The 24,067-nt window shown below is 47.0% G+C and overlaps 1 protein-coding gene across 3 annotated transcripts; it reads right to left on the bottom strand.

Annotated features, from left to right (window-relative positions):
• Window positions 1-526: 526 nt before the first annotated feature.
• HOPX (HOP homeobox) lies at window positions 527-16,449 on the bottom strand. Of its 3 annotated transcripts, none has more exons than XM_083420914.1 (4): window positions 15,764-16,449; window positions 8,922-8,961; window positions 4,545-4,722; window positions 527-784 (listed from the first exon to the last, which is right to left on the bottom strand). In XM_083420914.1, exons 3-4 carry the CDS (start codon window positions 4,686-4,688, stop codon window positions 707-709), a joined length of 222 nt encoding a protein of 73 aa, XP_083277040.1. In that variant the 5' UTR covers window positions 4,689-4,722; window positions 8,922-8,961; window positions 15,764-16,449; the 3' UTR covers window positions 527-706. The 3 variants fall into 3 exon arrangements, with proteins under 3 accessions (XP_083277040.1, XP_083277039.1, XP_083277038.1); XM_083420913.1 differs by having other exon boundaries at window positions 8,914-8,961; window positions 15,764-16,448; XM_083420912.1 differs by lacking the exon at window positions 8,922-8,961 and having other exon boundaries at window positions 15,764-16,436.
• Between the last annotated feature and the right edge of the window lie 7,618 nt (window positions 16,450-24,067).

Here is a 24,067-nt window from a genome sequence, read left to right as displayed (position 1 = left end):
TAACGTCGAACAAATTAAGGCCAGGGATCTGGGGAGGGGGGCGGAAGAATCTGGCTGCACTGACCAATAGTGGGTCCAGATGCATTGGCCTGCTGCAGGGATTTTCCCTAGTGTGCCGTGGTGGAGGGTGTCTTCATGGTGCCCAGGGCATGTGGGCACAGCCCAACCCTCGCTGCCGACGCAACGCCCAATGTTCAGTTTGGTTTACTGGAAGCTACCTCTCTGCATTCATCATTGCCTACACACTGAAATCACACCCCAACTTTTTGTCAATGCAGCTGGTTTTCTCGATGCTGTTTTCCTGCGCTCCGCAAGTGAGCTCATTTTTTGAGATCCGGTGGCAGGCGATGGACAGACCATTTCCCCCTGCTAAGTCTTCTCGTTCATATTATTAGCTTTGCCACGAATCAAGGGGAATATTACATTAATCCTAAACTACTCCATGCCACTTTGAAAGGGGCTGCAGCCCGTGGCAGTTGCAGCTCTTCCTTTATAATTTCTATACAAGAATACATTACAACTTGCATATATATATCTATATGGTTTTATATAATTATTTATCCCCCCTTCAGGTTATGTACATTTAAATAAGGCAGCAGGTTAAATAACAGACACAATTAGTTTTGATAGTAACATGTTCCGCAGCATGAATTAATCGTTGGACGCCATCAGCTTTCTAGGATTGTCTCTGGAAGGAGAGTTCGAGTCAGTCTCGGACAGACCCACACTCCGAAGGCAGCCCTTCTGACCTCCTCCACTCCGCAAGGCGCTTCTTGAACCATTTCTGGGGAAACAAAAGAGACATGGCAAGATGAAAACAGAGAAACTGAGCTGGCACAACAAATGTAGATATAGCATATAGTAATTTCACTGAGGGTGAGATGCTGGGAGTGCAGAATGCACAGGAAGAAGAATGCGGAGTCAGGTATGGCCTAGTTCGGTGAAATATACTTGGAGTCGAGAGTGGATTTCATGCTCTTTATTCGGCCCATAGTGGTGAAGAGGAATGGAAGTTCCCCCACAATATCTGCTTTATATACATTATTTACACAATGGGCTGCACGTGATTGGCTAATTCCGGAATTCTCCTGTAGGCCAATCAGGTTGTGGATTCACTTCCATCTGGAGCTGGATTGGGTGGCTCCTGCGGACCAATCATACTGCTGCATTGTTCTAGGACCAATCAGACTGCTGCATTTTGGATCCTATTGTCCTGGGACCAATCAGACTGCTGCATTTTGGATCCTATTGTTCTAGGACCAATCAGACTGCTGCATTTTGGATCCTATTGTCCTAGGACCAATCAGACTGCTGCATTTTGGATCCTATTCAACTCAGTACATAACATTCAGGGTTTCCCAAACTGTTCTTCAACTACAATTCCCATCATCCTTAGCTAGGAGGACCAGTGGTCAGGGATGATAGGAATTGTAGTCCAAAAACAGCTGGAGACCCAACTTTGGCAAACACTGGTCTAGATACATAGCAGAATGTGATGGCAGATGGGGACGGGACATTGAGTGGACTGTACCACTTCTACTTCATACTGCAGGGGGGTATTATATATTTTAGAATGTCCCTTTAAAAAAAAAAAGAGTTTCTGCACGTCAGGGAGAAAGGTTGCTGCACAATCCACTTCCTGCTAGCTTTCTACATGCAGAGAGGGTCCTCATCCCAGGACAAGAGACATTTTAAAAATATGGTCCTCCACTTGCAGCTCGAAGTGGTACAGTCCATTCTAGAACCGCAAGACTCCACCACTCCATTCCTACTTCGTTCTGCTGCATTGTAGATTAGGAGCCAAACCTAATCTGCATTGCATCTGTGCCTCAAAAATTACACCTACAAATTGCAATTCTCGCTCCTAGATTGGGACTCCAATGCACTGGCGAGAGAGTTTAATCCTTCCCCTTTGTGCCTATTTTCCTCTCTTCTGTTATTTGCTGCACATCGGGCTGTCAAAGGTAGAAGGGAACCTTGCTCAGTAGTTATGAACTTCTGTCCCGTGCGGCTGCAGGCTGTTGTTTTTGGACAATAAATATAATCAGACTAAATAGGAAGCAGTGACTTATTTAGAACATGGAGGAAACAAGACATTCTCAGGAAAGGAAAAAGAGCAGAGCCAGTATAGCAGACTTGAGGCTGCTATCTCAAAACCCATATTGTGTATACTTTAGATTTTCATACATTTTATACTGCAATGGTTTGGAAAAAAACAAACCTTGAGTTTCAGTGCTGAAAAGCCTAATTTGGGCTTCAGCTGACTGATGTAGATCTGAAATATGTGATTCAAGGGAAGGCAGACTCACCTCGGGCCTGACTTGAGCCAACGAGAGACCTAGAGATTCTGCTCATCACAACAGGGATCTCATGTTTGTATCAAGTTTCCCACTCACAATCCCGGCCAAATCATGACAGTGATGAAGTAACCCCAACCCCTTGTGAATGGCGGGTGCCGTTGGCATTAGAAAGGTTATGTACTGAAGTTCTCACCCTGGGCCAGCAGGGGGATACTGTAGATAGTTATGCAAATGAAGGACCGAAAGTTACTTTCAGTGATTGGATAGTTTGTATGCAAATGAAGGATCGAAAGTGACGTTCAGTGATTGGATAGTTTTAGAAAATGGCAACAGTTACATTGTTCTGGAGTTCTATATAAGCAGGCTGACTGAGCTCCTCAGTTAGTTCTGTTCCAGCTCACAAATAAAGAGCTGCTTTGGAAGAATTGCTGTGTCGTCTGCTATGTTCGTCCACAACTTAACAAGAAGTATGAAATTCACCACATGGTGGGCAGGATAAACCACTAGCCACATGGTTGAAGGTACCCCAGAGAGGTACTAAAACCCTGTTAGGCCAGCTCTGTGTCACTTGATTGCTCAAAAAGTTGATGATTCATAGCTGAATGTGTGAATGGTCCCTAATGGAATGAAAACCACTGAGGGCCAGATTAGATCCACCTTTTAAAAAAATTAAAAATGACATGCCTATCTTGTTCATTAATAGGCTTCTTGGGGTGGAAGTCTAATTTTAATTAGAGACAGGGGCTGGATTTTCCCGCCAAACCTGCTTTTCCTTCTTTCAATCCATCACTACAAACACATCATGCTGGGAGGAAAAGCACAATCGGGGAAGTAAGGAGAAGGTTTTTCTATTTATTATGATTCAGCAACCATGGCTGGTCTTGTCACACACACACACCCATTCACCACTTCTAGTTTGGCCCTGAAGTAATGTGAGGTGGGGACATAGAGGCCCTGTCCGTGGTTCTGCTGACCAGTTCACATGTCCAAGTCACCACCTGCTGTTGCAAACGTTGAGAAAGACAAACATCTTTTTTGGGAGAGAATCATAGAAATGTAGAGTTGGGAGGATCATCTAGGTAAAGGTAAAGGGTAAAGGGACGCCTGACCGTTAGGTTCAGTTGCGGATGACTCTGGGGTTGCAGCGCTCATCTCGCTTTACTGGCCAAGGGAGCCGGCGTACAGCTTCCGGGTCATGTGGCCAGCATGACTAAGCCGCTTCTGGAAAACCAGAGCAGCGCACGGAAACACCGTTTACTTTCCTGCCAGAGTGGTACCTATTTATCTACTTGCACTTTGAGGTGCTTCCGAACTGCTAGGTTGGCAGGAGCAGAGACCGAGCAATGGGAGCTCACCCCATTGCGGGGATTCGAACCGCCGACCTTCTCATCGGCAAGTCCCACAGCGCCACCCGCGTCCCTGAGGATCATCTAGTCCAGAGCTTTTTAAACTTTTCATGTTGGTGACACACTTTTTGGACACACATCATTTCATGACACATTAATTCAGTTTCAATAGCAAACCGGAGGTTAAACTAACCACTTTCCAGCCCTGGGAGCATTCGCACAAAACACCTACACACTGCAGCCGACACGCTAATGTGTCACCACACACAGTTTGGAAAACTTTGACCCTGCAATGCAGTAATATACAGCTGTCCCATTTTTAATGGGTCTTTTTTTGATGATTAATGTTTTATTATGTGTTTATATGTGTTGGAAGCTGCCTGCCAGAGTGGCTGGGGCAACCCAGCCAGAATGGGCAGGTTATAAATAATAAAATTATTGTGGTGATGATTATGATTATATGGAGATCAAACCTGCAACCTTGGCATTATCAGCACCACACTCTAACCAACTGAGCCTATCTGCAGCCAGGGGGAGGCTATGGTTAGGAAGACACTTTGAAAGCACTGAGACCAAGGGAAGAAGAAGAAGAAGAGTTTGGATTTGATATCCCGCCTTTCACTCCCTTTTAAGGAGTCTCAAAGCGGCTAACATTCTCCTTTCCCTTCCTCCCCCACAACAAACACTCTGTGAGGTGAGTGGGGCTGAGAGACTTCACAGAAGTGTGACTGGCCCAAGGTCACCCAGCAGCTGCATGCGGAGGAGCGGAGACACGAACCCGGTTCCCCAGATTACGAGACTACCGCTCTTAACCACTACACCACACTGGATGTGGTCCCTACAGGCCTGGATCCTAGGGTCAGAGCTGACCTTTGCGTTCTGCGGCTCAGTCACTCACCAGAGTCTCTTCCTCAGACAGGCCTGCCTCGGCAGCTATGAGGCAAAGGGTGGCTGGGTCCGGGTGCTTATTGACTTTGTTGAAGTTATACTCCAGAATCTCTATCTGTTCCTCTGTGGGGCTGGCTGACGTTTCGGTGGACATCTTCTCTTGGTACAAGTTTGCCTGCAACAGTGAGCTGCGGAGAAAGGCATAGGGACAGCGGAGTCAGACCCTGTATGTAGTTAATCACCCAATCACCCTCTTTGCTGCAACTGAAACAATTTTGGGGGGCACACATTTTTTGGGGGGATGCTGCCTTACTGAGTTCTACTGTTGGTCCGTCTAGTTCGCAATTGTCTACACTAGTGTTCTTCAGTCTTTGGTTCCCCCAGGCTTTGTTGGACTACAACTACCATCATCCTTGATCATTGGCTAAGATGGCTGAGGATGATGGGAGATGTAGTCCAACATCTGGGGACCCACTGTTGGAGAGCACTGGTCTACACTGACTGCCAGTGGCTCTTCATGGGTTCAGATAGGAGTCTTGCCTGCCAATGCCAGACACGGAATCTGGGACCTTCTACATGCCAAGCAGACGGTCTACCGCTGAGCCTAGACCCTTCTCAAAAATTGTCCAATCTTGCCATTCATCATTTAAACGTGAAATGCTGAATTTGTAATCTGCATGTACGATCCCCCTTCGTAAAATCCAAAGCACGGGCACTTCACCATTAAAGGCAACTTCAGCTCATTTGTGGTGAAACTATCAACTGAGAAACAAATAGCTCTGAAGGCTGGATTCTGCTCATGATTTGCTAGACCATTTTATTTGGCATTTCCCACTTTGTGTTTAGAATGAATGAAGAGATCAAACTCCTTGCTGAGATGACCTGGGCAGGCCAATCCAATGGTTTCTGCTACACCAGCCACTGCCAGCTGCAGTTTAAGTCACCATCCTCTGCACACCTGACGGCAAAATACAAAGCACGGGACGAGCTGTGGCGTTGATGCAGTGCAGCCACACCGACAACAATTCCTGCAGAATCTCTGGAAGTTCCTTCAAGTCACTCGCCACCCACACAACATGCCCAATGCATAGTGCCATGCAACATGTGGCAACGACCAGACATCACCATGATGTCAATGCACCCATAGGCCTGCTCCTTCATATATTGTGTGCATTTCTGCAGAGAGAATGTCTCACAAGCACATGCACAAGCACTCGGACATCCCATTCTGTGCCTGTCAAGGTCACCCACTTTTTGAGGCGGTGCTAAAGCAAGACGGAATACCCAGAATTGGCTGTTCTATTTATAAATAGCGTGTCGGTTTTATGCATCTGAAACCGAACCCATTTCCTCATTTCTCAAAAAAAGACTCTCCTGAATTAGGAATGGGTAACTCAGTAAATAATTCAGCAGACAAGGAAAGAATTATATTGTTAGGGTTGCTGTGGTTCATGATTCCCTAATGGACTGCAATTTCTCCTGCTTGGTGGCGGGTGTGGTCCCCCCCCCCCGTTTTAGAAATTTAAATGTGTAGTACTTAACTGCATATTATTCGCAAGAACTTTCAACACCGTCTTTAAAAAAGAAAGAGCAGAAGAACAGCCTCAGCAGGGGGAAATTTGGAGCTGACAAGCAGCTCCAAAAGTTTAGGGGGTGATGTTTAACCTACAGCTTTGTCACCCCCAAATCACCCTCCTAGCTGCTGTTCAGAACTGACATTTGACCTTATTTTGACTTCAACAACTGGAAGGGGGGGAAATCACTGGAGGTAATTGGGAGTGAAGAATCTAGTAGGCAAGCTTTGACCTTTCATATAGGACTTCTTCCAGAGTTGTAGCTACGGGGTGGAAGGAGGGTCTAGCCAGGGTTTTTGCCCCAGGTGAAGCCTCCAGAGGGGTGTCATTAAGGCTGTGTGTGTATGTGAATGAATGTGCATGGGGGCACCAAATTGGGTCTTTGACCTGGCTGAAATAAAGCCTGGTTTCACCACTGCTTCTTCAGGGATGAATACCAGGGATGACTGAGATCTATACCATGCATTTAAGGCACATCCAACACACATTTAAAACACATAACTTCCCCCAAAGAATCATGAGAACTCTGGTTTTCGCCTCACAGAGCTACAATTCCCAGCATCCTTAACAAGCCACAGTTCCCAGGATTCCTTGGGAAAAGTCATGTATGTAAATGTATGTTGGATGTGCTTTAAACATATGGTTAGATCTGCCCACAGAAATACGCAAATTCATGGAGGAAAAATGGGATCTGTGACTCCAGGATCAGAGGCAGGGTGTTGTTCGTGCCTGCCTAGAACATCCCTAGAGTTCTGGTTAACTCGGTCCCTAGTACCATTTTCCAATATCAAACTGCTCTGTGCTGGCATTATTTGGAAACACAGTAAAATTGCTAAAATGTAGTAAAACTGGTACTGACTCTCACTCAGTGGCGTAGCGTGGGGGGTGCGGGGGGGGTGGCCGCACCGGGCGCAACATCGGGGGGGGGGGCGCTCGCACTCGCAGCTCTCTGCCCCTACCTGGCTCACTCACTCTCTCTCACTGCAGTGCTGGCTGTGCGAATCCGATCCGAGTTGCCGGATCGCCGCCCACTGTGGAGGGGAGGGTGCTAGGCATGCGGTGCGGTGCAGAGAGAGAGCGAGGGACTATCTGGGGGAGGGACAGTGCAGCGGGGGGGGGGCGCAAATTACTTGCCTTGCCCCGGGTTAGGGGGCGCAAATTACTTGCCTTGCCCCGGGTGCTGACAACCCACGCTACGCCACTGCTCTCACTCGTCCTCCCCAGGCTTTTCAGCTGTTCCTTCCCACCTTTAGAGGTTTCAACCACAATTCTTGAAAGTTTTTTTTTGGGGGGGAGCAGGAAAGCAGTTTTGTAGATGTTGATGCAGACTCTGGTATCAGCATTTCAGAAGCAGCAAAACTGAGACGCAGAATGGCAAAGAAACTTCATCAAGGTTAACAGAGAAGCCACAGAAGGAAATTGATTACAACTCCTGTCTCCAAATCTACCTAAACCACCGGACGTGATGCTTTTTGGCAATATATAAGCCTCTGCAGAGAGATACAAAAATAACACCAAGATATCCTTTGTATTCTTTGAAAGTGATTTTTGTTTTTTACCCTGTATATGACTTTGATGCTGTTGATGGATCTTCTTTGAAGTAAACACAACAAAGAGCCTTGAAGATTAATGAACTGTTGCACGAACTTTGGTGGACTAATGTCCACTTCATCAGATGCGTGAAGGTTAATCCTGAGCATGCATGTAAACGGTACACATGTTCAGAAGGCACTGGAATCCCAAAAGTACAGACAGTCAGCTCTTTCAGACGTCCTCCTTATTGCGCATTCATCAGGATTTGCACTCACAATGGTATTAGGGCAATCATCCGTGATCCTGCTTTTAATATTCTTTGCACCTGCAAAAATTTTGGGGGAGCTCATACCCCTTCATTTGCATTCAGTACATATTGTGCACCTTTATTCAGAATCCTATAGCTTTTCATGCCACTAATGTCTGTGAGTCTCACTTCTTTTTTGCACCACAGGCCTTCCAGATAGCAATAATGTGGTAACAATGGAGAAGCATATTTATAAAAGAGGGTGCAGAGAAAGGTTTCCAAGGAGATGGGGAAAGCTACAGCCCAAGTCCTGACCATGTTCTGTCATTGCCCATCCTGCTAGTTGAACAAAAGGGATAAAGCAGCAAAGTATCGGATCTGTAAAAGGGATGGCGAAAACTGAAGCGATAAAACCAGCAAGACTTGCACACTAAAGCCTCTCCTCCTCCCAGAAGGGAGGCGTCGTGAGCAGGAGCCGATCCCTGCATCACGCAGGAGGCGTTCTGCCCCCTGCCCTCTCATCATCGCTGGCGCGCCACACCTCCCAGTTGGGCACCCAATTGGGTGACACCGCAGGGGCGTGGTTTAGCCGCTCAAATGCGGCCGTGTCAGCTCTCCCTGCCGTTGCACACTCATTTTCACGAGTCACCCACCCACCACTCCCTTTAGTGCGTAGCTTCTCGCTTGACCTTGCTATGGGCCCATGGTTGGTCGCCCTGGTTGCCCAGGGGGCCTGGTAGGAGTTTTTTCCAATTGGCGAATTGGCACCGGCCTCTTGGTTTTTTTCCGCCTACCTCGTAGCAACCGTCACAACTTTCTTGGTATTTGGCGGTTAGGCATTGGAATGTGTTGTTGGTGTACGGAAGGGCAAGGTGTGGCCATCGCCTTCCCCGACAATTTTGGGTATTCCATTAAAGGAATCCAGCGGTCGTGGATCCTGTCCGATGCCCTGTGTGGCAGGGGGGCATGGCATGTCCCATTTTTAAAGTGCAGCATAGTTGGGTGGGTTGGGGAAGATGACTTACTTTTTTACCTGAAACTGATGGTTCCTGCAGAGTTTCGTTCTCCCCTTCCTAAAGAATGCAAAACGAAACAAAACAAAATGCACAGTCAGCTGATCTGTGCTCATGGGGAAAGACTGAAGTTGCTCCTCATATCCAAATTCAAGTCCTTGTGGGTGGGGACTATTCTGGTCTAATGTGAAGCGGAGGAAATTGGATAATGCTAAGTAATGCTCCAAGGTGGACTAGCCCGGTATTTCTAGGGTTGAAGACTTAATCCTGCACACGAGCAGATTGGCACATCCAGTTTGGCTGGCAGCAAAGGCTCATGTCAGTAAATTGCGACACCCCCACCACAACGCGTTCCATAAATAGAACCTGCAAGAACCAATTCGGAAGTCAGTGAAGCAAACAACTCTGTAGGCAGGAAGCCTGTTGAAAGAGGAGTATCTTAGACATCCTTCATGCTACTAAGGTGTTTACACTTAAACTGCAGGTTTGTTTATTTTATGAAGATGGCATCATCTGTGTGGGTCTGATAATTATCAGGAGCATAGTAGGAGTTGGTAGGGAAATTTAACCCTTTCCTCCCCATCTTGTGGTCCCAAGGGGCAGCCCTCCTCTGAGCTGCTACTTGCATTAAGAAGAAACCCCCCATTGATCTCTCCTGGGGATTTTCAAAGCAAATAGTAGCTTCAGAAGAGGGATCTTCCTCAGGTCTGTGGCAGGATTAATTTTCCAGCCCATGCCTGCTGCAGTCCAGATAATTATCAGCACCACAGCTGATGCTATTTGCATTTTTTTTTAAGCCACACACAACTGCACCTTACATGCAAAGAGCTACTCGATGCCTACTTTTGTTTTCCCCTCAAGCCGTATCTACCATGCTGACAGAGCGCATTTTAAAATATGAAATCTGTGTTTTGCCTAACAAATGCGAACGGGAATGTTGAGGACTGTAGGAAGCACGTGCAAGCTTGGTGATGCCCCCTTCAATTCTGTCTGAACAGCCTTTACTCAAATACAGTTTTATATAACTCCTGCATTCGCCCCAATGATCATTCGCTACCTGCTAACAGCAACCGGCTGACTTGGCACTCCCAAGGATGGAGCCGTACAGCACACTGGGCTCATTCACCAAAGGTTGTTTTGGGATTGTTCTGTCCCCAATTTGAATAGAAACTTAATCCCGGACCAGCCTGTCTTCCAGGAAGCACAGCTTTGTTGCTCTCTCTTCCCTGCCCTTGTCGACACTGGGCTCACTCAGCAACCCTTTGGCAGCTCTTGGGTCCCGAGGAGAGAATAGCTGAGCTCAGCCCCCCTGCTAAAAGCTCGAGTAGGCCAAGGTTGGCTCTGCATATTAATTCACCAAGCGGTGCCAGCAAAGAGCCGTGGCAATGTGTCAAGTGCCACAGTGTCTTCTTCCAGTGAAACCAAATCAGCGAGAATAGGTTGGAGAGTTAGGGCTCTTCTGGACAATTCTGTTTATCGTGCACTCATGATTATTTCATACCCCTCAACTGCCCCAATTAAATCGGGACATCCTGGTTTGGGGCACCATGCATAGTGCACAAAAACACGCGAAGTCGTGAATCATGTGACTCACACAGGAGCGGGGCCGGGAAGACACGAGTCCTGGTTTGGGGCATCAACATGTTGGAGGGGGTGTTATTAGTGCTCATGATATATTATTGATTGGGATGGTTATACATGATCCCACTTTCAATGTCCGTTTGAACATACTGAGTCATTTCCAACCCAAGAGTTCAGGGCACCATCATTTATTGGTCATTTATTGGTTTTTAATGGTCTTACATTGGCTTGTGTGTGGTCTATTGCCTTGCTGTATTTTTAGGGAAAGTGTGGTCTGTAAACATTTAAATAAATAATTTATACTGATGTTTTTATTGACTTTGTTGTCATTTTGAGCACTGCATACTGCCTTCCTGCATTTTTACAAAAAAGTGTGATCTATACATATTTTAAATGAATACATAAATAAATTTATAATGCCTGAATGGGGATGAAACTAATATAGAGATTTATGTGGAATGTCAATTGGCAGAGGGTTGGTGGGGTGTGGGGGTTATGGTCTGGCTGACTACTCCTCTCTCTTTATTTTTATTTAATTCCTTGCATTTCTATACTACCCAATAACCAAAGTTTTCTGGACTGTTTAAACTAAAAACATTTAAATGATGATGCACAATGCACACGACATCTGAGATAGAGCACAGTATAGAGTCAAAACGTACAACAGAAGAGACAGCTGTGCAAATGATCTCAAATGCACTTTCTGAAAGGCCTGAAAGGACAATACAAAAGGGCTTCACGTGGCGCTGACAATACTACAATGTGGGCCTTAGGAGAGCCTCCCTGAAGATGGTATTCCACAACTGAGGCACCACCCCTGAAAAAGCCCTATTCCCATTAGTCATCTGTCACCCCTCATTACATAGGTAAAGCTGGAGAAGGGCCTCTGAAGATGATCTTACGGTCCAGAAAGGTGTGGATGTGCGTATCCTCCAGGTCGCTTGGCCTCAAGCCACTTCTAGCTTTAAAAGTAAACATGAGAATTTTGAACTGGGTCTCCTGGAAACAGACTAGTAGCCAGTTCTGGCAGCATAGTGCCAGCATAATCTATATTGGCCAGTCCCAGTGAACAGCGTGGTGGCGCTATTTTGGACTAACACAGGTTTCTGTGCCCTTTTGAAAGGCAGCTCCATGTAGTGGCCTAGCATGGGTTGCCAGTGCCCAGGGCCATGCAGTTGGGTGTGGGAAATGGACAGAGTACACATGCACCTAGCAGCGCCCGCCTCACCCAGGACGAAATGTTGGCAGGTATGATGGAGTCATGAGGCCCCAGAGCCAGGGAGATAAGTAACTATACACCCTTCAGAAGACATCTGAAGGCAGCCCAGTATAGGGAAGGGTTTTTTAAAAAAAAGTTTGATGTTTTATTATGTTTTTATGCATGTTGGAAGCCGCCCAGAGTGGCTGGGCAACCCAGTCAGATGGGTGGGGTATAAATAGTAAAATTATTATCATTATTATTATGGAATAAAGGTAAAGGGACCCCTGACCATTAGGTCCAGTTGTGACCGACTCTAGGGTTGCAGCGCTCATCTCGCTTTACTTGCTGAGGGAGCCGGCGTACAGCTTCCGGGTCATGTGGCCAGCATGACTAAGCCGCTTCTGGCGAACCAGAGCAGCTCACGGAAATGCCGTTTACCTTCCCGCCGGAGTGGTACCTATTTATCTACTTGCACTTTGACATGCTTTTGAACTGCTAGGTTGGCAGGAGCTGGGACCGGGCAACGGGAACTCACCCTGTCATGGGGATTCAAACCGCCGACCTTCTGATCAGCAAGTCCTAGGCTCTGTGGTTTAACCCACAGCGCCACCCGCGTCCCGATATTATGGAATAGGACATACCTATTTTGATCAGAGAAATGTTGGAGGGTATGGTACATGTGTGTGCACCAACTCCGACACACCCACACCCACACCCCAGCTGGATTTTTAGTCTGGCTGTGCATCTTCCACAGCTGGCTGCTGGCCCAAACAGTAAAATTCTGGTCAGGCCAGCAAAATCCCTAAGCAAGTGGCACTTCTTAATTGGCAGTTGAGTTGCCAACACAGTGTGAGCTAGCCCTGCACACAGCAGGAAGCCATTACCATCAGGCCCGGGTTGTTTCCAGTGTAAGTCCTACTCAGACCAGACCCACTGAAATTAATAGATAAGGCTCTCTTAGCTCCATCATTTTCAGTAGCTAAACCCTGAGTACAGGTGAGCTGGAGACAGTCATCTGTGGGCAGAGAGCAACTAATGTTTTAAGACATTGCTCAGGTGATACCTTGGCAAATGTGTCTCCGTCCCATGTTTCCTAAGATATTCCAGGGGTGGAGGCTGCAAGAGGGTTGGGAATGTGGAAGGAAGGGAGATCAGGCCACTGGGATGCCTGCCAATCCTCCTCTGCAAATGCCATTGCCTGTGGTTGTCCACCCCTCTCCCCAGGCAGATCACCTCCATGTTTGGAGTCTAGTTGGGGTAGATGTTTGAAGGAAGATAACTGTCCATCTAGTTAAAGCTATGGTTTTCCCAGTAGTGATGTATGGAAGTGAGAGCTGGACCATAAAGAAGGCTGATCGCCGAAGAATGGATGCTTTTGAATTATGGTGCTGGAGGAGACTCTTGAGAGTCCCACAGACTGCAAGAAGATCAAACCTCTCCATTCTGAAGGAAATCAGCCCTGAGTGCTCCCTGGAAGGACAGATCGTGAAGCTGAGGCTCCAAGACTTTGGCCGCCTCATGAGAAGAGAAGACTCCCTGGAAAAGACCCTGATGTTGGGAAAGATGGAGGGCACAAAGAGAAGGGGACGACAGAGGACAAGATGGTTGGACAGTGTTCTCGAAGCTACAAACATGAGTCTGACCAAACTGCGGGAGGCAGTGGAAGACAGGAGTGCCTGGTGTGCTCTGGTCCAGGGGGTCACGAAGAGTTGGACACGACTAAACGACTAAACAACAACAAGCTGCAGCAGGGGAGAACTGGCCTGTAGGGAAATGTTGAAGCAGCCTTCTCTTACCCATTGTGTCAGTCCTTCAACTGCACCCTCAGCCTCCACGTTAGCATTACAAAAAAAAAAAGGTAGGGAAACAAAGGGGTTCAACTTTCAACCAACATCCACATCTGCCCTGAGCCACAACTGTACTATTAACAAGGGAATGGATTGATGTTACAGGTACACAGGTCAGAAGCACACAACTCTTTTTGAAAAAAGATGGTTCTTTGACCCCACTTGATAATGTTGCAATGACAAGCTAGCACCAAGCAACCACAACAAATGCTCTTCCAAAACACTCTTTTGTGTGTGTGTGTGTGTGTGTGTGTGTGTGTGTGTGCTTTTTTGCAATTTAATCTTAACAATCTTCAGCAGGAAGCCTTCAAACCTTGCCAAGAACCTTGCCCCACCCCAACTGAAAAGTGAAAAAGCTTCCGGGAGCATTAATAGGACAGAGATTGGCACTTCTGAAACTGGGCACCTGATGCATTCAGCTGAGTCCTCAAATGTCACCCTGGCCACCTGCCTCAGTGACCTGTCCCTGGAATTATTTTTGCTGAGGAACCTAGGGAACAGGTGCAAGAGCATCAAACAAATATTGCTTATCAAACAGCTTGTTTGAATAGCAGGTATTTGGCCGGCGGTTGTCTTCCAAGAACAAACAGCAGGCTTCTCATTCTGCCGGAAAGAGAAACCGCTCTGTTAACATGCTCTTTTCTTCCTAGCTCTGTCATAATTTGACAAGTGTACACCTGAATAATGCATGTTTCTGGAGCCCTGCAGCGCTCAGCACAGTCTTTCAATGGTCCCTGGATCTTGCTGAAAGCCATTGCTCAATTTGCTATTCTTAGCCTCTGTTTATTTCTCACTCCTTCCATCCTCCTCAGAACAAACTGTTGGCAAGCGCTATCCTCATGGAAAGGGCCATAGGCTATCTCTATAGGGAAGCACATACATTCCATGGTTTTTCTACCAAACTCTGGTTTTCTCAGTTTGCTGAGCTTACAAGGGACCACAGCAGAGTGAACAAGGTGAATAGGGGCTGCATATACCCCGTGCATTTCAAGCACATGGTTTCTCCCAAAGAATTCTGGGAAGTGTAGTTTTCCCCCTCACAGAGCTTCAACTCTCAGCAGCCTTAACAAACTACAGTTCCCAGGATTCTCTGGAGGACCTCATGCACTTTAGATGTGCTTTAAATGTATGACATGTATACAACCTGGAGTTTGGCAAACGATAACAAAACTCAACAGACACAAAGCATTATTTCATGATTTTTCTATATACAATATGACTGCCTCTCGAGGATTTTGCATAGTTTGTTGACTTTTGATGGCTGATGGTTACTAGCTGGTAAAATTTGCATCCATTAAAAAAAATTAGAATCTCGACAGTTTGAGAAAACAAGTCTGACTTTCGCGGCTGATTTGAAAGAAGCCGCTTTGCGGATACGAAGGGGAAATTTTGCCTTTGAAGACACGCCAAATGCAAAAAGTTCCTCTTTGCCTGCTCCCCCTGGCTGAGGTGGTACATTGTAAATGAGCAGTTTCCTACAAAAGGTACCATAGATGTCCAATACATTTTTGCACAAGGCAGGATCATGGAGCCGAAGTGAATACTTGCAAATATTTGAAGTCTGGTACACATGTGGAAAGTTATGTTTTGAATTCAGCATTCAAATTGCCTTTTTGAAATGTAACATTTCCCTTTCCAAATCTGAGTACTTTGGACTTGTCGGCATCGTTTGGGTGTTCTGTCGCCGTCACATCATAAAACACTGTTTCACGCCAACTGTCTAACGCTATTAGATGCTAAAACCAACGACATGTCAAGAGGTACCGTAGAAATATTAAGGTAATCTTTATCAAGGCAACATGCTCTTATCAGTACACAAAATGTCCACAAAAGTGAGCTGGCCATCACCTCTCCCCCACCTCTGTTACTTGTTCCTTTTGACTCTTCCTTCCCTATACCATCAAAATGTAGATTGTAAATGCATCTTTCTTTTTCCTCTTCTGCTGTTGCTTCTGCGAGTGTGGCAGTGCTTTATAAAACAGCATCCCAAAAACCTACAAGCAGCAGCAGCAGCAGCAAAGATGCAGGAAGAATGCTCTCTGTCTGTAGCATGTAGTTTGGAAGCAAATGACATTCCTCTCCTCCTGGATCTTCTTTCCTAAAGCTGCCCCGGCTTCGTTGCAAATTCCTGACCCCTTTTTGCCTTCCATCAGAGAAGAAGCATCAACGAATCATTAACTTCAGCCTGGGCTCTCAGGTCAGATCAATGCGTTCTGCTCAGTTTTGCACTTACCTGGGGAAGGACCGGATCTTCTTTAAGCAGCCGAGATCCTCCAAGAATGTTTAAGTACCTGTGCAGGCGGTAACCTCAAACAGCTCCTTTCTGCATGTGTGTGTGTGCGTGTATGAATGAGAGAAGGAGTGTGTGACAGGCAGGTGTGTGTGTGTGTGTGTGTGTGTGTGTGTGTGTGTGTGACTTGAAAAACCTGCACCACAGGCAGACTGAAACTCAACAGCAGCTGCCTTAGCTGTTCAGCCGCTCTCCCTGCTGCAATTCAGGTTTGGCAGTCAGCTTGCTTATGCAGGAGTGTGTGTGTGTGTGTGTGTGTGTGTGTGTGTGTGTGTGTGTCCTTTCCAAATATATCTGCTAAACTCTTCTGCATTGCAATTCCACCCCCCTCTTCCCATATAACAAAAGCAGGATTCCTTAGGAGCGGAGGAAAGCAGGAGCGAGAAGAGAAGGGTGCGGGTTCTTGGCTTGTTTCTGCGGAGTGCGGCGGGTTATGGAGTGCAAGGCTCTAGATGCCGCAGCCCGTCCAAGCAGCCCTCGCCCCCTCCGAGGAAGTCGTTTTCATGAGTTCTGCTGGACTTCTGCCACTGCGAGTGTCATCCTGCCAGTTGCCTAATTAACCTCAAGTTGTTTCCCTTTGGGGGATGGAATGTACATATAGACCAAACAGAAAAGGGAGGCAGGTCTCTGTTGCAACTTCTAGCTCCTCCACAAAAGCCGTGAGCTCAGTTTGGTGTGGGCACACCCTGGCATCTGAGCAGGGCACACCGGAACCGAGAGAGAGAGAGAGAATATGCTGTGTGCATGTGCCCAGCGCATGAATGCCGTCACATGTTGCGCAGGGGGAAACATGTGCGAGGATGACTTACCTGCTTGGTACTCGGGAAATGTAGCTACATGTGGGAGGAAAGGACCACTCCCTCCACATCGCCATGGAAGAGGCATGAAGCTGTACCCCAGAGTGTTTAATTCAATCTTGTCCAAATTTCCATTTCTCTTTTTATTTCTTCCCATTTTAAAAAAATACTTATCTTCAAACAAATTTATAATTTTCATTGTTATTTGAATTCCTAAATATTTCACTTTAGGGAGCTGTGGTGAGAGGGAGCAGGACTATATTTTGGGGAAAAAATTAAATGAATGAATTCCTATGCCCCACAAATAACCCAGAGATGCATTTTAAATAAAAGGACACATTCTAATCATGTAAAAGCATGCTGATTCCCGGACTGTCTGCGGGCCAGATTGAGAAGGCGATTGGGCCTGATCCAGCCCCTGGGCCTTAGTTTGCCTACCCATGCACTAGACCTTTAAAGCACAGTCAAATCCTGGATAGCTCAGTTGGTTAGAGCGTGCGGCTGCTAATGTCAAGCTTGCAGGTTCAATTTCTGTATGGGATATTTTCCTGCATTGCAGGGGGTTGGACTAGATGATCCACAGGGTCCCTTCCAACTCTACAGTGCTATGATTCTATGAAAGCATATCCCCCTGCTCAAAGGATTATGGGTACTGCAATTTCCCCCTCACAGAGTAATCATTCCCAGAAACCCTTAACAAACTATAGTGCCCATAATTCTTTGAGGGGGTGGGGAATGTGCTTCAAGTGTGCTTTAAAGGTAACAGAATGCTTTTCAAAGAGCCATTGAAATCTGGAGTCTGGGAATCTGGAAAATGAATCTATTTTCTCCAGATTATATTTCCAGTAAGGGACGCGGGTGGCGCTGTGGGTTAAACCACAGAGCCTAGGGCTTGCTGATCAGAAGGTCGGCGGTTCAAATCACCGCGAAGGGGTGAGCTCCCGTTGCTCGGTCCCTGCTCCTGCCAACCTAGCAGTTCGAAAGCACGTCAAAGTGCAAGTAGATAAATAGGTACCACTCCAGCGGGAAGGTAAACGGCATTTCCATGAGCTGCTCTGGTTCACCAGAAGCGGCTTAGTCATGCTGGCCACATGACCTGGAAGCTGTACGCCGGCTCCCTCGGCTAATAAAGCGAGATGAGCACCGCAACCCCAGAGTCGGTCACGACTGGACCTAATTGTCAGGGGTCCCTTTACCTTTACCTTACATTTTCAGTAGGGTCATAGGAAGCTGCCTTATGCCATCTGTACCTAACAATCACTTACTGGTAGCATCTGTCCCGGATTCCTGATCCAAATCTTCCCCCATCTGCACCTGGGGATTGAACCTAAGACCTTTCATAGGCAATGTATGTGCCTCTCTGCCGCTGAACTACAGCCCAGTTAAGGTTGGGCTGAATAGGCTGATCCATGGATCGCTGTCAATGGCACAAAGTCCATAATGCCCTTGTGTAAGTGAACAATGTTCTCAGTTCACCCTGACGCTCTCCAGCAGTGATGAGGAGAGTATGGGTCCCTTCCTTCCCAGTTCTGCAGAAGTGAGAGTCACACCAACCCACATTCACCAGTTTTGGAAGCAGCTGCCCTCTGCCTTGTCTCTCACTTCTCTGCCTTCCCAGTTAAGCTGCATCATGGCCCATAGCGAAGCAGAAGGTGCCATCACCACTGCAGACCTGAAGAGGAACACAAGAGGCTTCAGGAGGAAGCAGGAAGCAAGCACGCAGAAGCTGTCATCACCGTGAGTCAGGCTGCAAGGGCTGTTGCACCCAGTCACCCTCGTGGATGACTTATGTCATGGAATGGATGTGCAACTCTGTTGACCCTCCTAGACCTCTCAGCAGCTTCCAATGTCATCAGCCTTGGCATCCTTTTGGGCCGACTGGCTGGTTTAGAGCTTGAGAGCATGACGTTATGGTGGCTGGGAAAAGCAGAGTGCCATGGGTGCAGAGAAACAGTGGGAGCAACCAGATGGGGACCCACCAAGAGAAGGAGGCTCAGAGCCCAGGGATTAGTGGTGGTGGTGGTGGGGAACAACAATGAGTGGCCAGAGGGAGAAGACGAGGAAGAGTTGGTGTTGGAAGCTGAGGAGGTAGCAAGGGTTTAGTGAGCTGGGAGAGTCTGAGGCAGAGAGAAGTCCAGAATCAGGACAGAAGATGAAGCAGAAGAGCAGGGAAAGGGAGGCCAAGAGGCAGAGATGAGCCAGGCTAGTGTAGAGTCACAAGTTCCCCTCCTCTCCACTCTTGACTCCCAGAAGCAGAAGAGGGGTGAAACAGGCGGAGCAAAGGCAAACTGCTTGAAGACATAGGCTCCGATTGCTTGGGAAAAGGAGGAAGGGACATAGGTAGCTGTGGAGAGGCAGGGGCTTTCAGTCTTGCCAACTGATTTCATGGGGCAAGACCACCGGAAATGAGCTGCTGTCATAGGAGTCAACTCCTGGGAGCCAAGGGGTCTTTGTCTCCCCCCCCTCAAGCTATAACAATGAATCCAGAAGTAGCCCCTAGCTATGTAAAGGGCAACCAAAGCAGTTTCTGTGCCAGATCTGGGCCTAAACCCTGATTGAAATGGATCTAGAAGGACAGCTTTCTCCAAAAGCATCAGGATCTTACCCGCAACAGAGATGTTTTAAATTTAATTTTTTAAATTTAATTTAAATTTTTTAAATTTAAATTTATTATTTCTACCCTGTCCATCTGGCTGGGTCTCCCCAGACACTCTGGGCGGTTTCCAACTGAAGGTTAAAAAGACATTAAAACATCAGTTATTAAAAACTTCCCTAATGAGGGCCACCTTCAGATGTCTTAAATTTAGATGTCTTAAATGTAGCAAATAAATGTTTGCTACACTCCCCTACTGACACAGCTGGTTTGATCAAATGTAGCATTTTAATCCTGAACCTTGTCTATCTGTTTTTGGGATCAACACAGTGGCGGAGTGTGGGGGGTGCAGGGGGGGGGGCGGCCGCACCGGGCGCAACATCTGGGGGTTAGGGGGCGCAAATCCACAGGTTAGGGGGCGCAAATCCACGGGTTAGGGGGCGCAAATTACTTGCCTTGCCCCGGGTGCTGACAACCCAAGCTACGCCACTGGATCAACACCCTGGCCACTTTTGCTTTTGCTCAAGAAGCGAAGTTGAGGAAGCTTGTCCGAAAATCAGGAGATGCTTTTAAGTTCAGCTGCGCATGCGTTTAAATCTTTAGTTTAAGAATGGTTTAGGGCAGCTGCGCCCAACCTGGTGCCCTCCAAATGCTTTAGACAGCAACTCCCATCAGAATTATAGTCCAAACAGATCAGGAGGTCCTAGGATGGGGGTTTAAGATACAGGAAGACTTTTGCTCTTCGTGCAGAGTTCTGATGGATGAGGTTTTCTCTGGTCTTTCTGTGCTGTAGTTCTAGATTCTTATAAACGCCCACATACTCTCTCCCAAGCAGTGTGAAAAACAGCCAATTTGGGTGGACGTTCTGCAGATACGAAGCAAAAACCCTCCTGTCAAGGCATAGCTCAGATTTGCCGTTGCAGCTGATCTGGGGCCTGCTGCGGTGCTATTTTAGCCGGTCCCTGGCAGCCAAATGGATTCAGGGTCTTTTAGCAGCAAGAGGAAAAGTGTGCAGTAAATGTCAGGGAAATGCTAAAGTCTCTTTTCCCAGCCTCCCCCGATTCTTTCCCGATTGAGATCTGACCCTTGGGAACGAAGCGATTTGGAGACGGATTTAACAGGCTGGACTAGACTTGCGTCTGGTTTTGATTACTGCACATTTCACTCGGCCCCAAGAATTGTGTCACTGCTGGGCGATGTTTTGCTGCAGAATTTCCAGGGAACTGTACCTGGGAGCAGACCTGGCCCCTGCAGGAGCTTGTGTCTTCTTGGTAGTGAAAGGAAGCAAGCAAATCTCACCACTTCTGTTTTCAGGGGTCCTTACAGAAGCATCTTTCATTCTGTCCCCCTCGTTGAGACCCTAATACACAATGCTAGCTTTCTCCATGCCTAAGGAGAGTGCATTTTTAAAGTCTGGACTGTTAGAAAATTCTACATAGCTCAGTAATGTAAAAGGAGAGATAATGCCAAAAATGTCTTGCATTCATCTGTTTCCTTGGGAAGGAACTCACTATCCGGGTCTGCAAAAGACCTTAAGAATCACCAGGGCGTTTTTTTCTGGCGGGGAAACAGTGGGGGAACTCACTACAAAGTTAGTTAGTTAGTTAGTTAGTTAGTTAGTTAGTTAACTAGTTAGTTTATTGTAGGCCCAATCGTAGTGCCACCCTCACCCCTAAAGGTAAAGGTAAAGGGACCCCTGACCATTAGGTCCAGTCGTGGCTGACTCTGGGGTTGCGGCGCTCATCTCGCTTTATTGGCCGAGGGAGCCGGCATACAGCTTCCGGGTCATGTGGCCAGCAGGACTAAGCCACTTCTGGAGAACCAGAGCAGCGCACGGAAACGCCAGAGTGGTACCTATTTATCTACTTGCACTTTGATGTGCGTTCGAACTGCTAGGTTGGCAGGAGCAGGGACCGAGCAACGGGAGCTCACTCCGTCGCGGGGATTCGAACTGCCGACCTTCTGATCTGCAAGCCCTAGGCTCTGTGGTTTAACCCACAGCGCCACCCCCACCCCTGGCAGTGGCTAAATGTGAGTAATAAACTCAAGCAGACAATGACCTGGCTTAGAAATGGCCACAGTTTTATTGATTACAGATACAGGTGAATTTTTGGCTCAGGCTTTGGATGTATATCCATTCCACCCCCCCCATCAATTATTTAATTATTATTTTTTAAAAAAACCAAACCCGTGAGAATCACCTTTATGGATGAGAGAGGTCCAACGGGACCGCAAGGCACAAATGGGACACAAATGTAATGACCTCCCCTCCAGAGCTGTAGTTTGTTCCCTGAGCTATACTGCCCCTGTACATGGAGGTTCCACTTAGCTAATTCGGTTAAAAGCTGCAGAAGTTTTCTGTTCTCCACAAATTTAAACGCATTGTTAAATGCAAGCATCTACTCTGTATGACAGACAGGGGTGCCGTCCTTCCTAGTCTTACATTTGGCAAGTAGCTGATAATAATAATAATAATAATATCTTTATTGTCATTGCCCCCTTCGGGGACAACGAAATTACTTGGTTGCTCCATAAAAACACTAATTAAAAAAATATAGTAAAATACATAAAACACCAATTAAAAAAATATAGTAAAATACAGCAAAGGAGATTTGATGACTTTCAAAGTCCGGGCTTCCCATTCAGGGCCGAGATCGCTCTGGAGAAGAAGCTGTTCTTAAGACGGCTTGTTCTTGTCTTCATCGTCCTGTATCTCCGTCCCGACGGCAAGAGCTCGAAGAGACAGTGACCAGGATGCGATGGATCTTTTACTATGTCCAGTGCCTTCCTATGGCACCTTGTGGCGTAAATCCGCTCTAAGGTGGAGAGTGGGCAGCCAACAATGCTCTCTGCTGCCTTCACAACCCTGTGCAACCCCATCCTGTCCTGGGTAGTGCAGCTTCCGTACCACACGCATAAGCCATAAGTAAGCACGCTCTCAATGGCACAGTGATAGAAGGCAAGCAGCAGTTTCTGCGGAAGATGGTTTTTCCTTAGTATTCTCAAGAAATACAGTCTCTGCTGCGCCTTCTTCACAAGCCCCCTTGTGTTGACACTCCAGGACAGATCCTCTTGTAACTCAATGCCCAATGATGACAGGGGCATGTACCTCCATGCCTTGGTAGGGAACATGGGGTGCAGTCCCATGGCGAAATTCGAACCCCATGACTCCCATTTAGAAAGAAATGATAAACAACTGGGGCAAAGTCTCCTCCCTGTACTGAGATTTTATGGCGAAGCTACCCAATTGCTACAAGAAGCATCGCAACGCAGGCAAGGGTGCCTGAGGTAAGATATGTTCCTATGGTTTAATTCTGTGGAAAGGAAATTCAAATTATCCAGGTGTTTTCGTTTGGCTGCTTTCAACTTTTAAAGGGGAGGGTGGGAGTCCTCAGTTCTGGAGGCCAAATGTGCTTCTCTAGGCCTCAATCTGGCCCTCAGCACTCTTTCCAGGCCATGTCCCACATTGGCTTTGCTCCAAATATTTGGGTCTGGCCAAAATGTGTCCTGGAAATGTGCTAAGGCCTCTTGCTTCTCTGGCTGGATGATGGAGAGGGTCTGGATTTATGCTGCAAGCATGGAGAACCTTCTGATTTCTGCATGGCAGGAATAGGGCTTCCTGTATGTAGTCTGAAATATACTCGGAGTCAAGAGTGGATTTCATGCTCTTTATTCAGTTCATAGTGGTGAGGAGGAATGGAAGTTCCGCCAGAATGTCTGATTTATATACATTATTTACACAATGGGCTGCACATGATTGGCTAATTCCGGGATTCACCTGTAGGCCAATCAGGTTGCGGATTCACTTCCACCTGGAGCTGGATTGGGTGGCTCCTGTGGACTAATCAGACTGCTGCATTCTGGACCTTATTGTTCTAGGACCAATCAGACTGCTGCATTCTGAATCCTATTGTTCTAGGACCAATCAGACTGCTGCCTTTTGGATTCTATTCAACTCAGTACATAACACAGTCACTGCAGCAGCAGAGAGGGGTTGGCAAGAGCGTCGCACCCACCCGCCACCTCCGGTCCAGCGGTGAAATGCCTCCCCCACACACAAGGGTTCCGCTCCACGAAGGTTCCGCTGCTATGTAATAACCTGCCATTTCCTAAGAGTATCTATTTAAAGTAAATAATTAGATGAGTAAATTAAATGAATCTGGATATGCATAAGCTAATAAAAGAATAAATTTAAGGAGCCACAGAAAGAGGGGGAAGGAAGTCAAAACTTTGAAATGTTAAATTGATTGTAAAACTAATGAAATGTATAAACTTGAAAAGTATAAATAAAAAAAACCTTTTTTAATAGAAGTTTCTGCTGCTAAGTGCAAGCGCCAGCTGCAAGCAGTGGCTCCTTGTCCTCCCATCTCAGTGCTGGAGAGAGAATACGGGACATTCCTGGATGAAATCAGAAGCCAGGATTGCTTCTGTAATTCTGTGAACGCCCCGGGGTATTAGGGACGCTTGGAGAGTATGCTTCAGCCTTTTACCACAATTGCCTCTGGCCTTGAACCCTGCTGGCATCCTGCAGCCCTCGGAAGGTGATCTGGGAGGGAATGTAGGCTGTAATCCACAGCCAGCTTAGCCAACGGTCAATGGCACAATGGGAGTTGTAGTCCAACGACATCTGAGGACCAAATTTGAAGATCACTGCTCACTGCTCTAGATCCATCTACTGTACCTCTTTGTTCCAGGCAAACCTATTAGAGTTTTCTTCTTTAAAATCTCAGTGACCAGTCTTTTAGGTGCATTGGTAGGAACAAAGTAGGTAGCTGCCAGGAAACAGTAAAAGCATTAAAGGCAAATAAATAAATATGGACCCAAGGCAGGCATCAGCCTTGGGCCTGCCATGGCAGT

This window comes from Podarcis tiliguerta (genome assembly GCF_965153285.1).
Source record: "Podarcis tiliguerta genome assembly, chromosome: 17".
Classification (NCBI taxonomy): Eukaryota; Metazoa; Chordata; class Lepidosauria; order Squamata; family Lacertidae; genus Podarcis; species Podarcis tiliguerta.
Note: the sequence above shows the minus strand (reverse complement) of the source record. Positions and strands in the feature narration are given on the sequence as shown.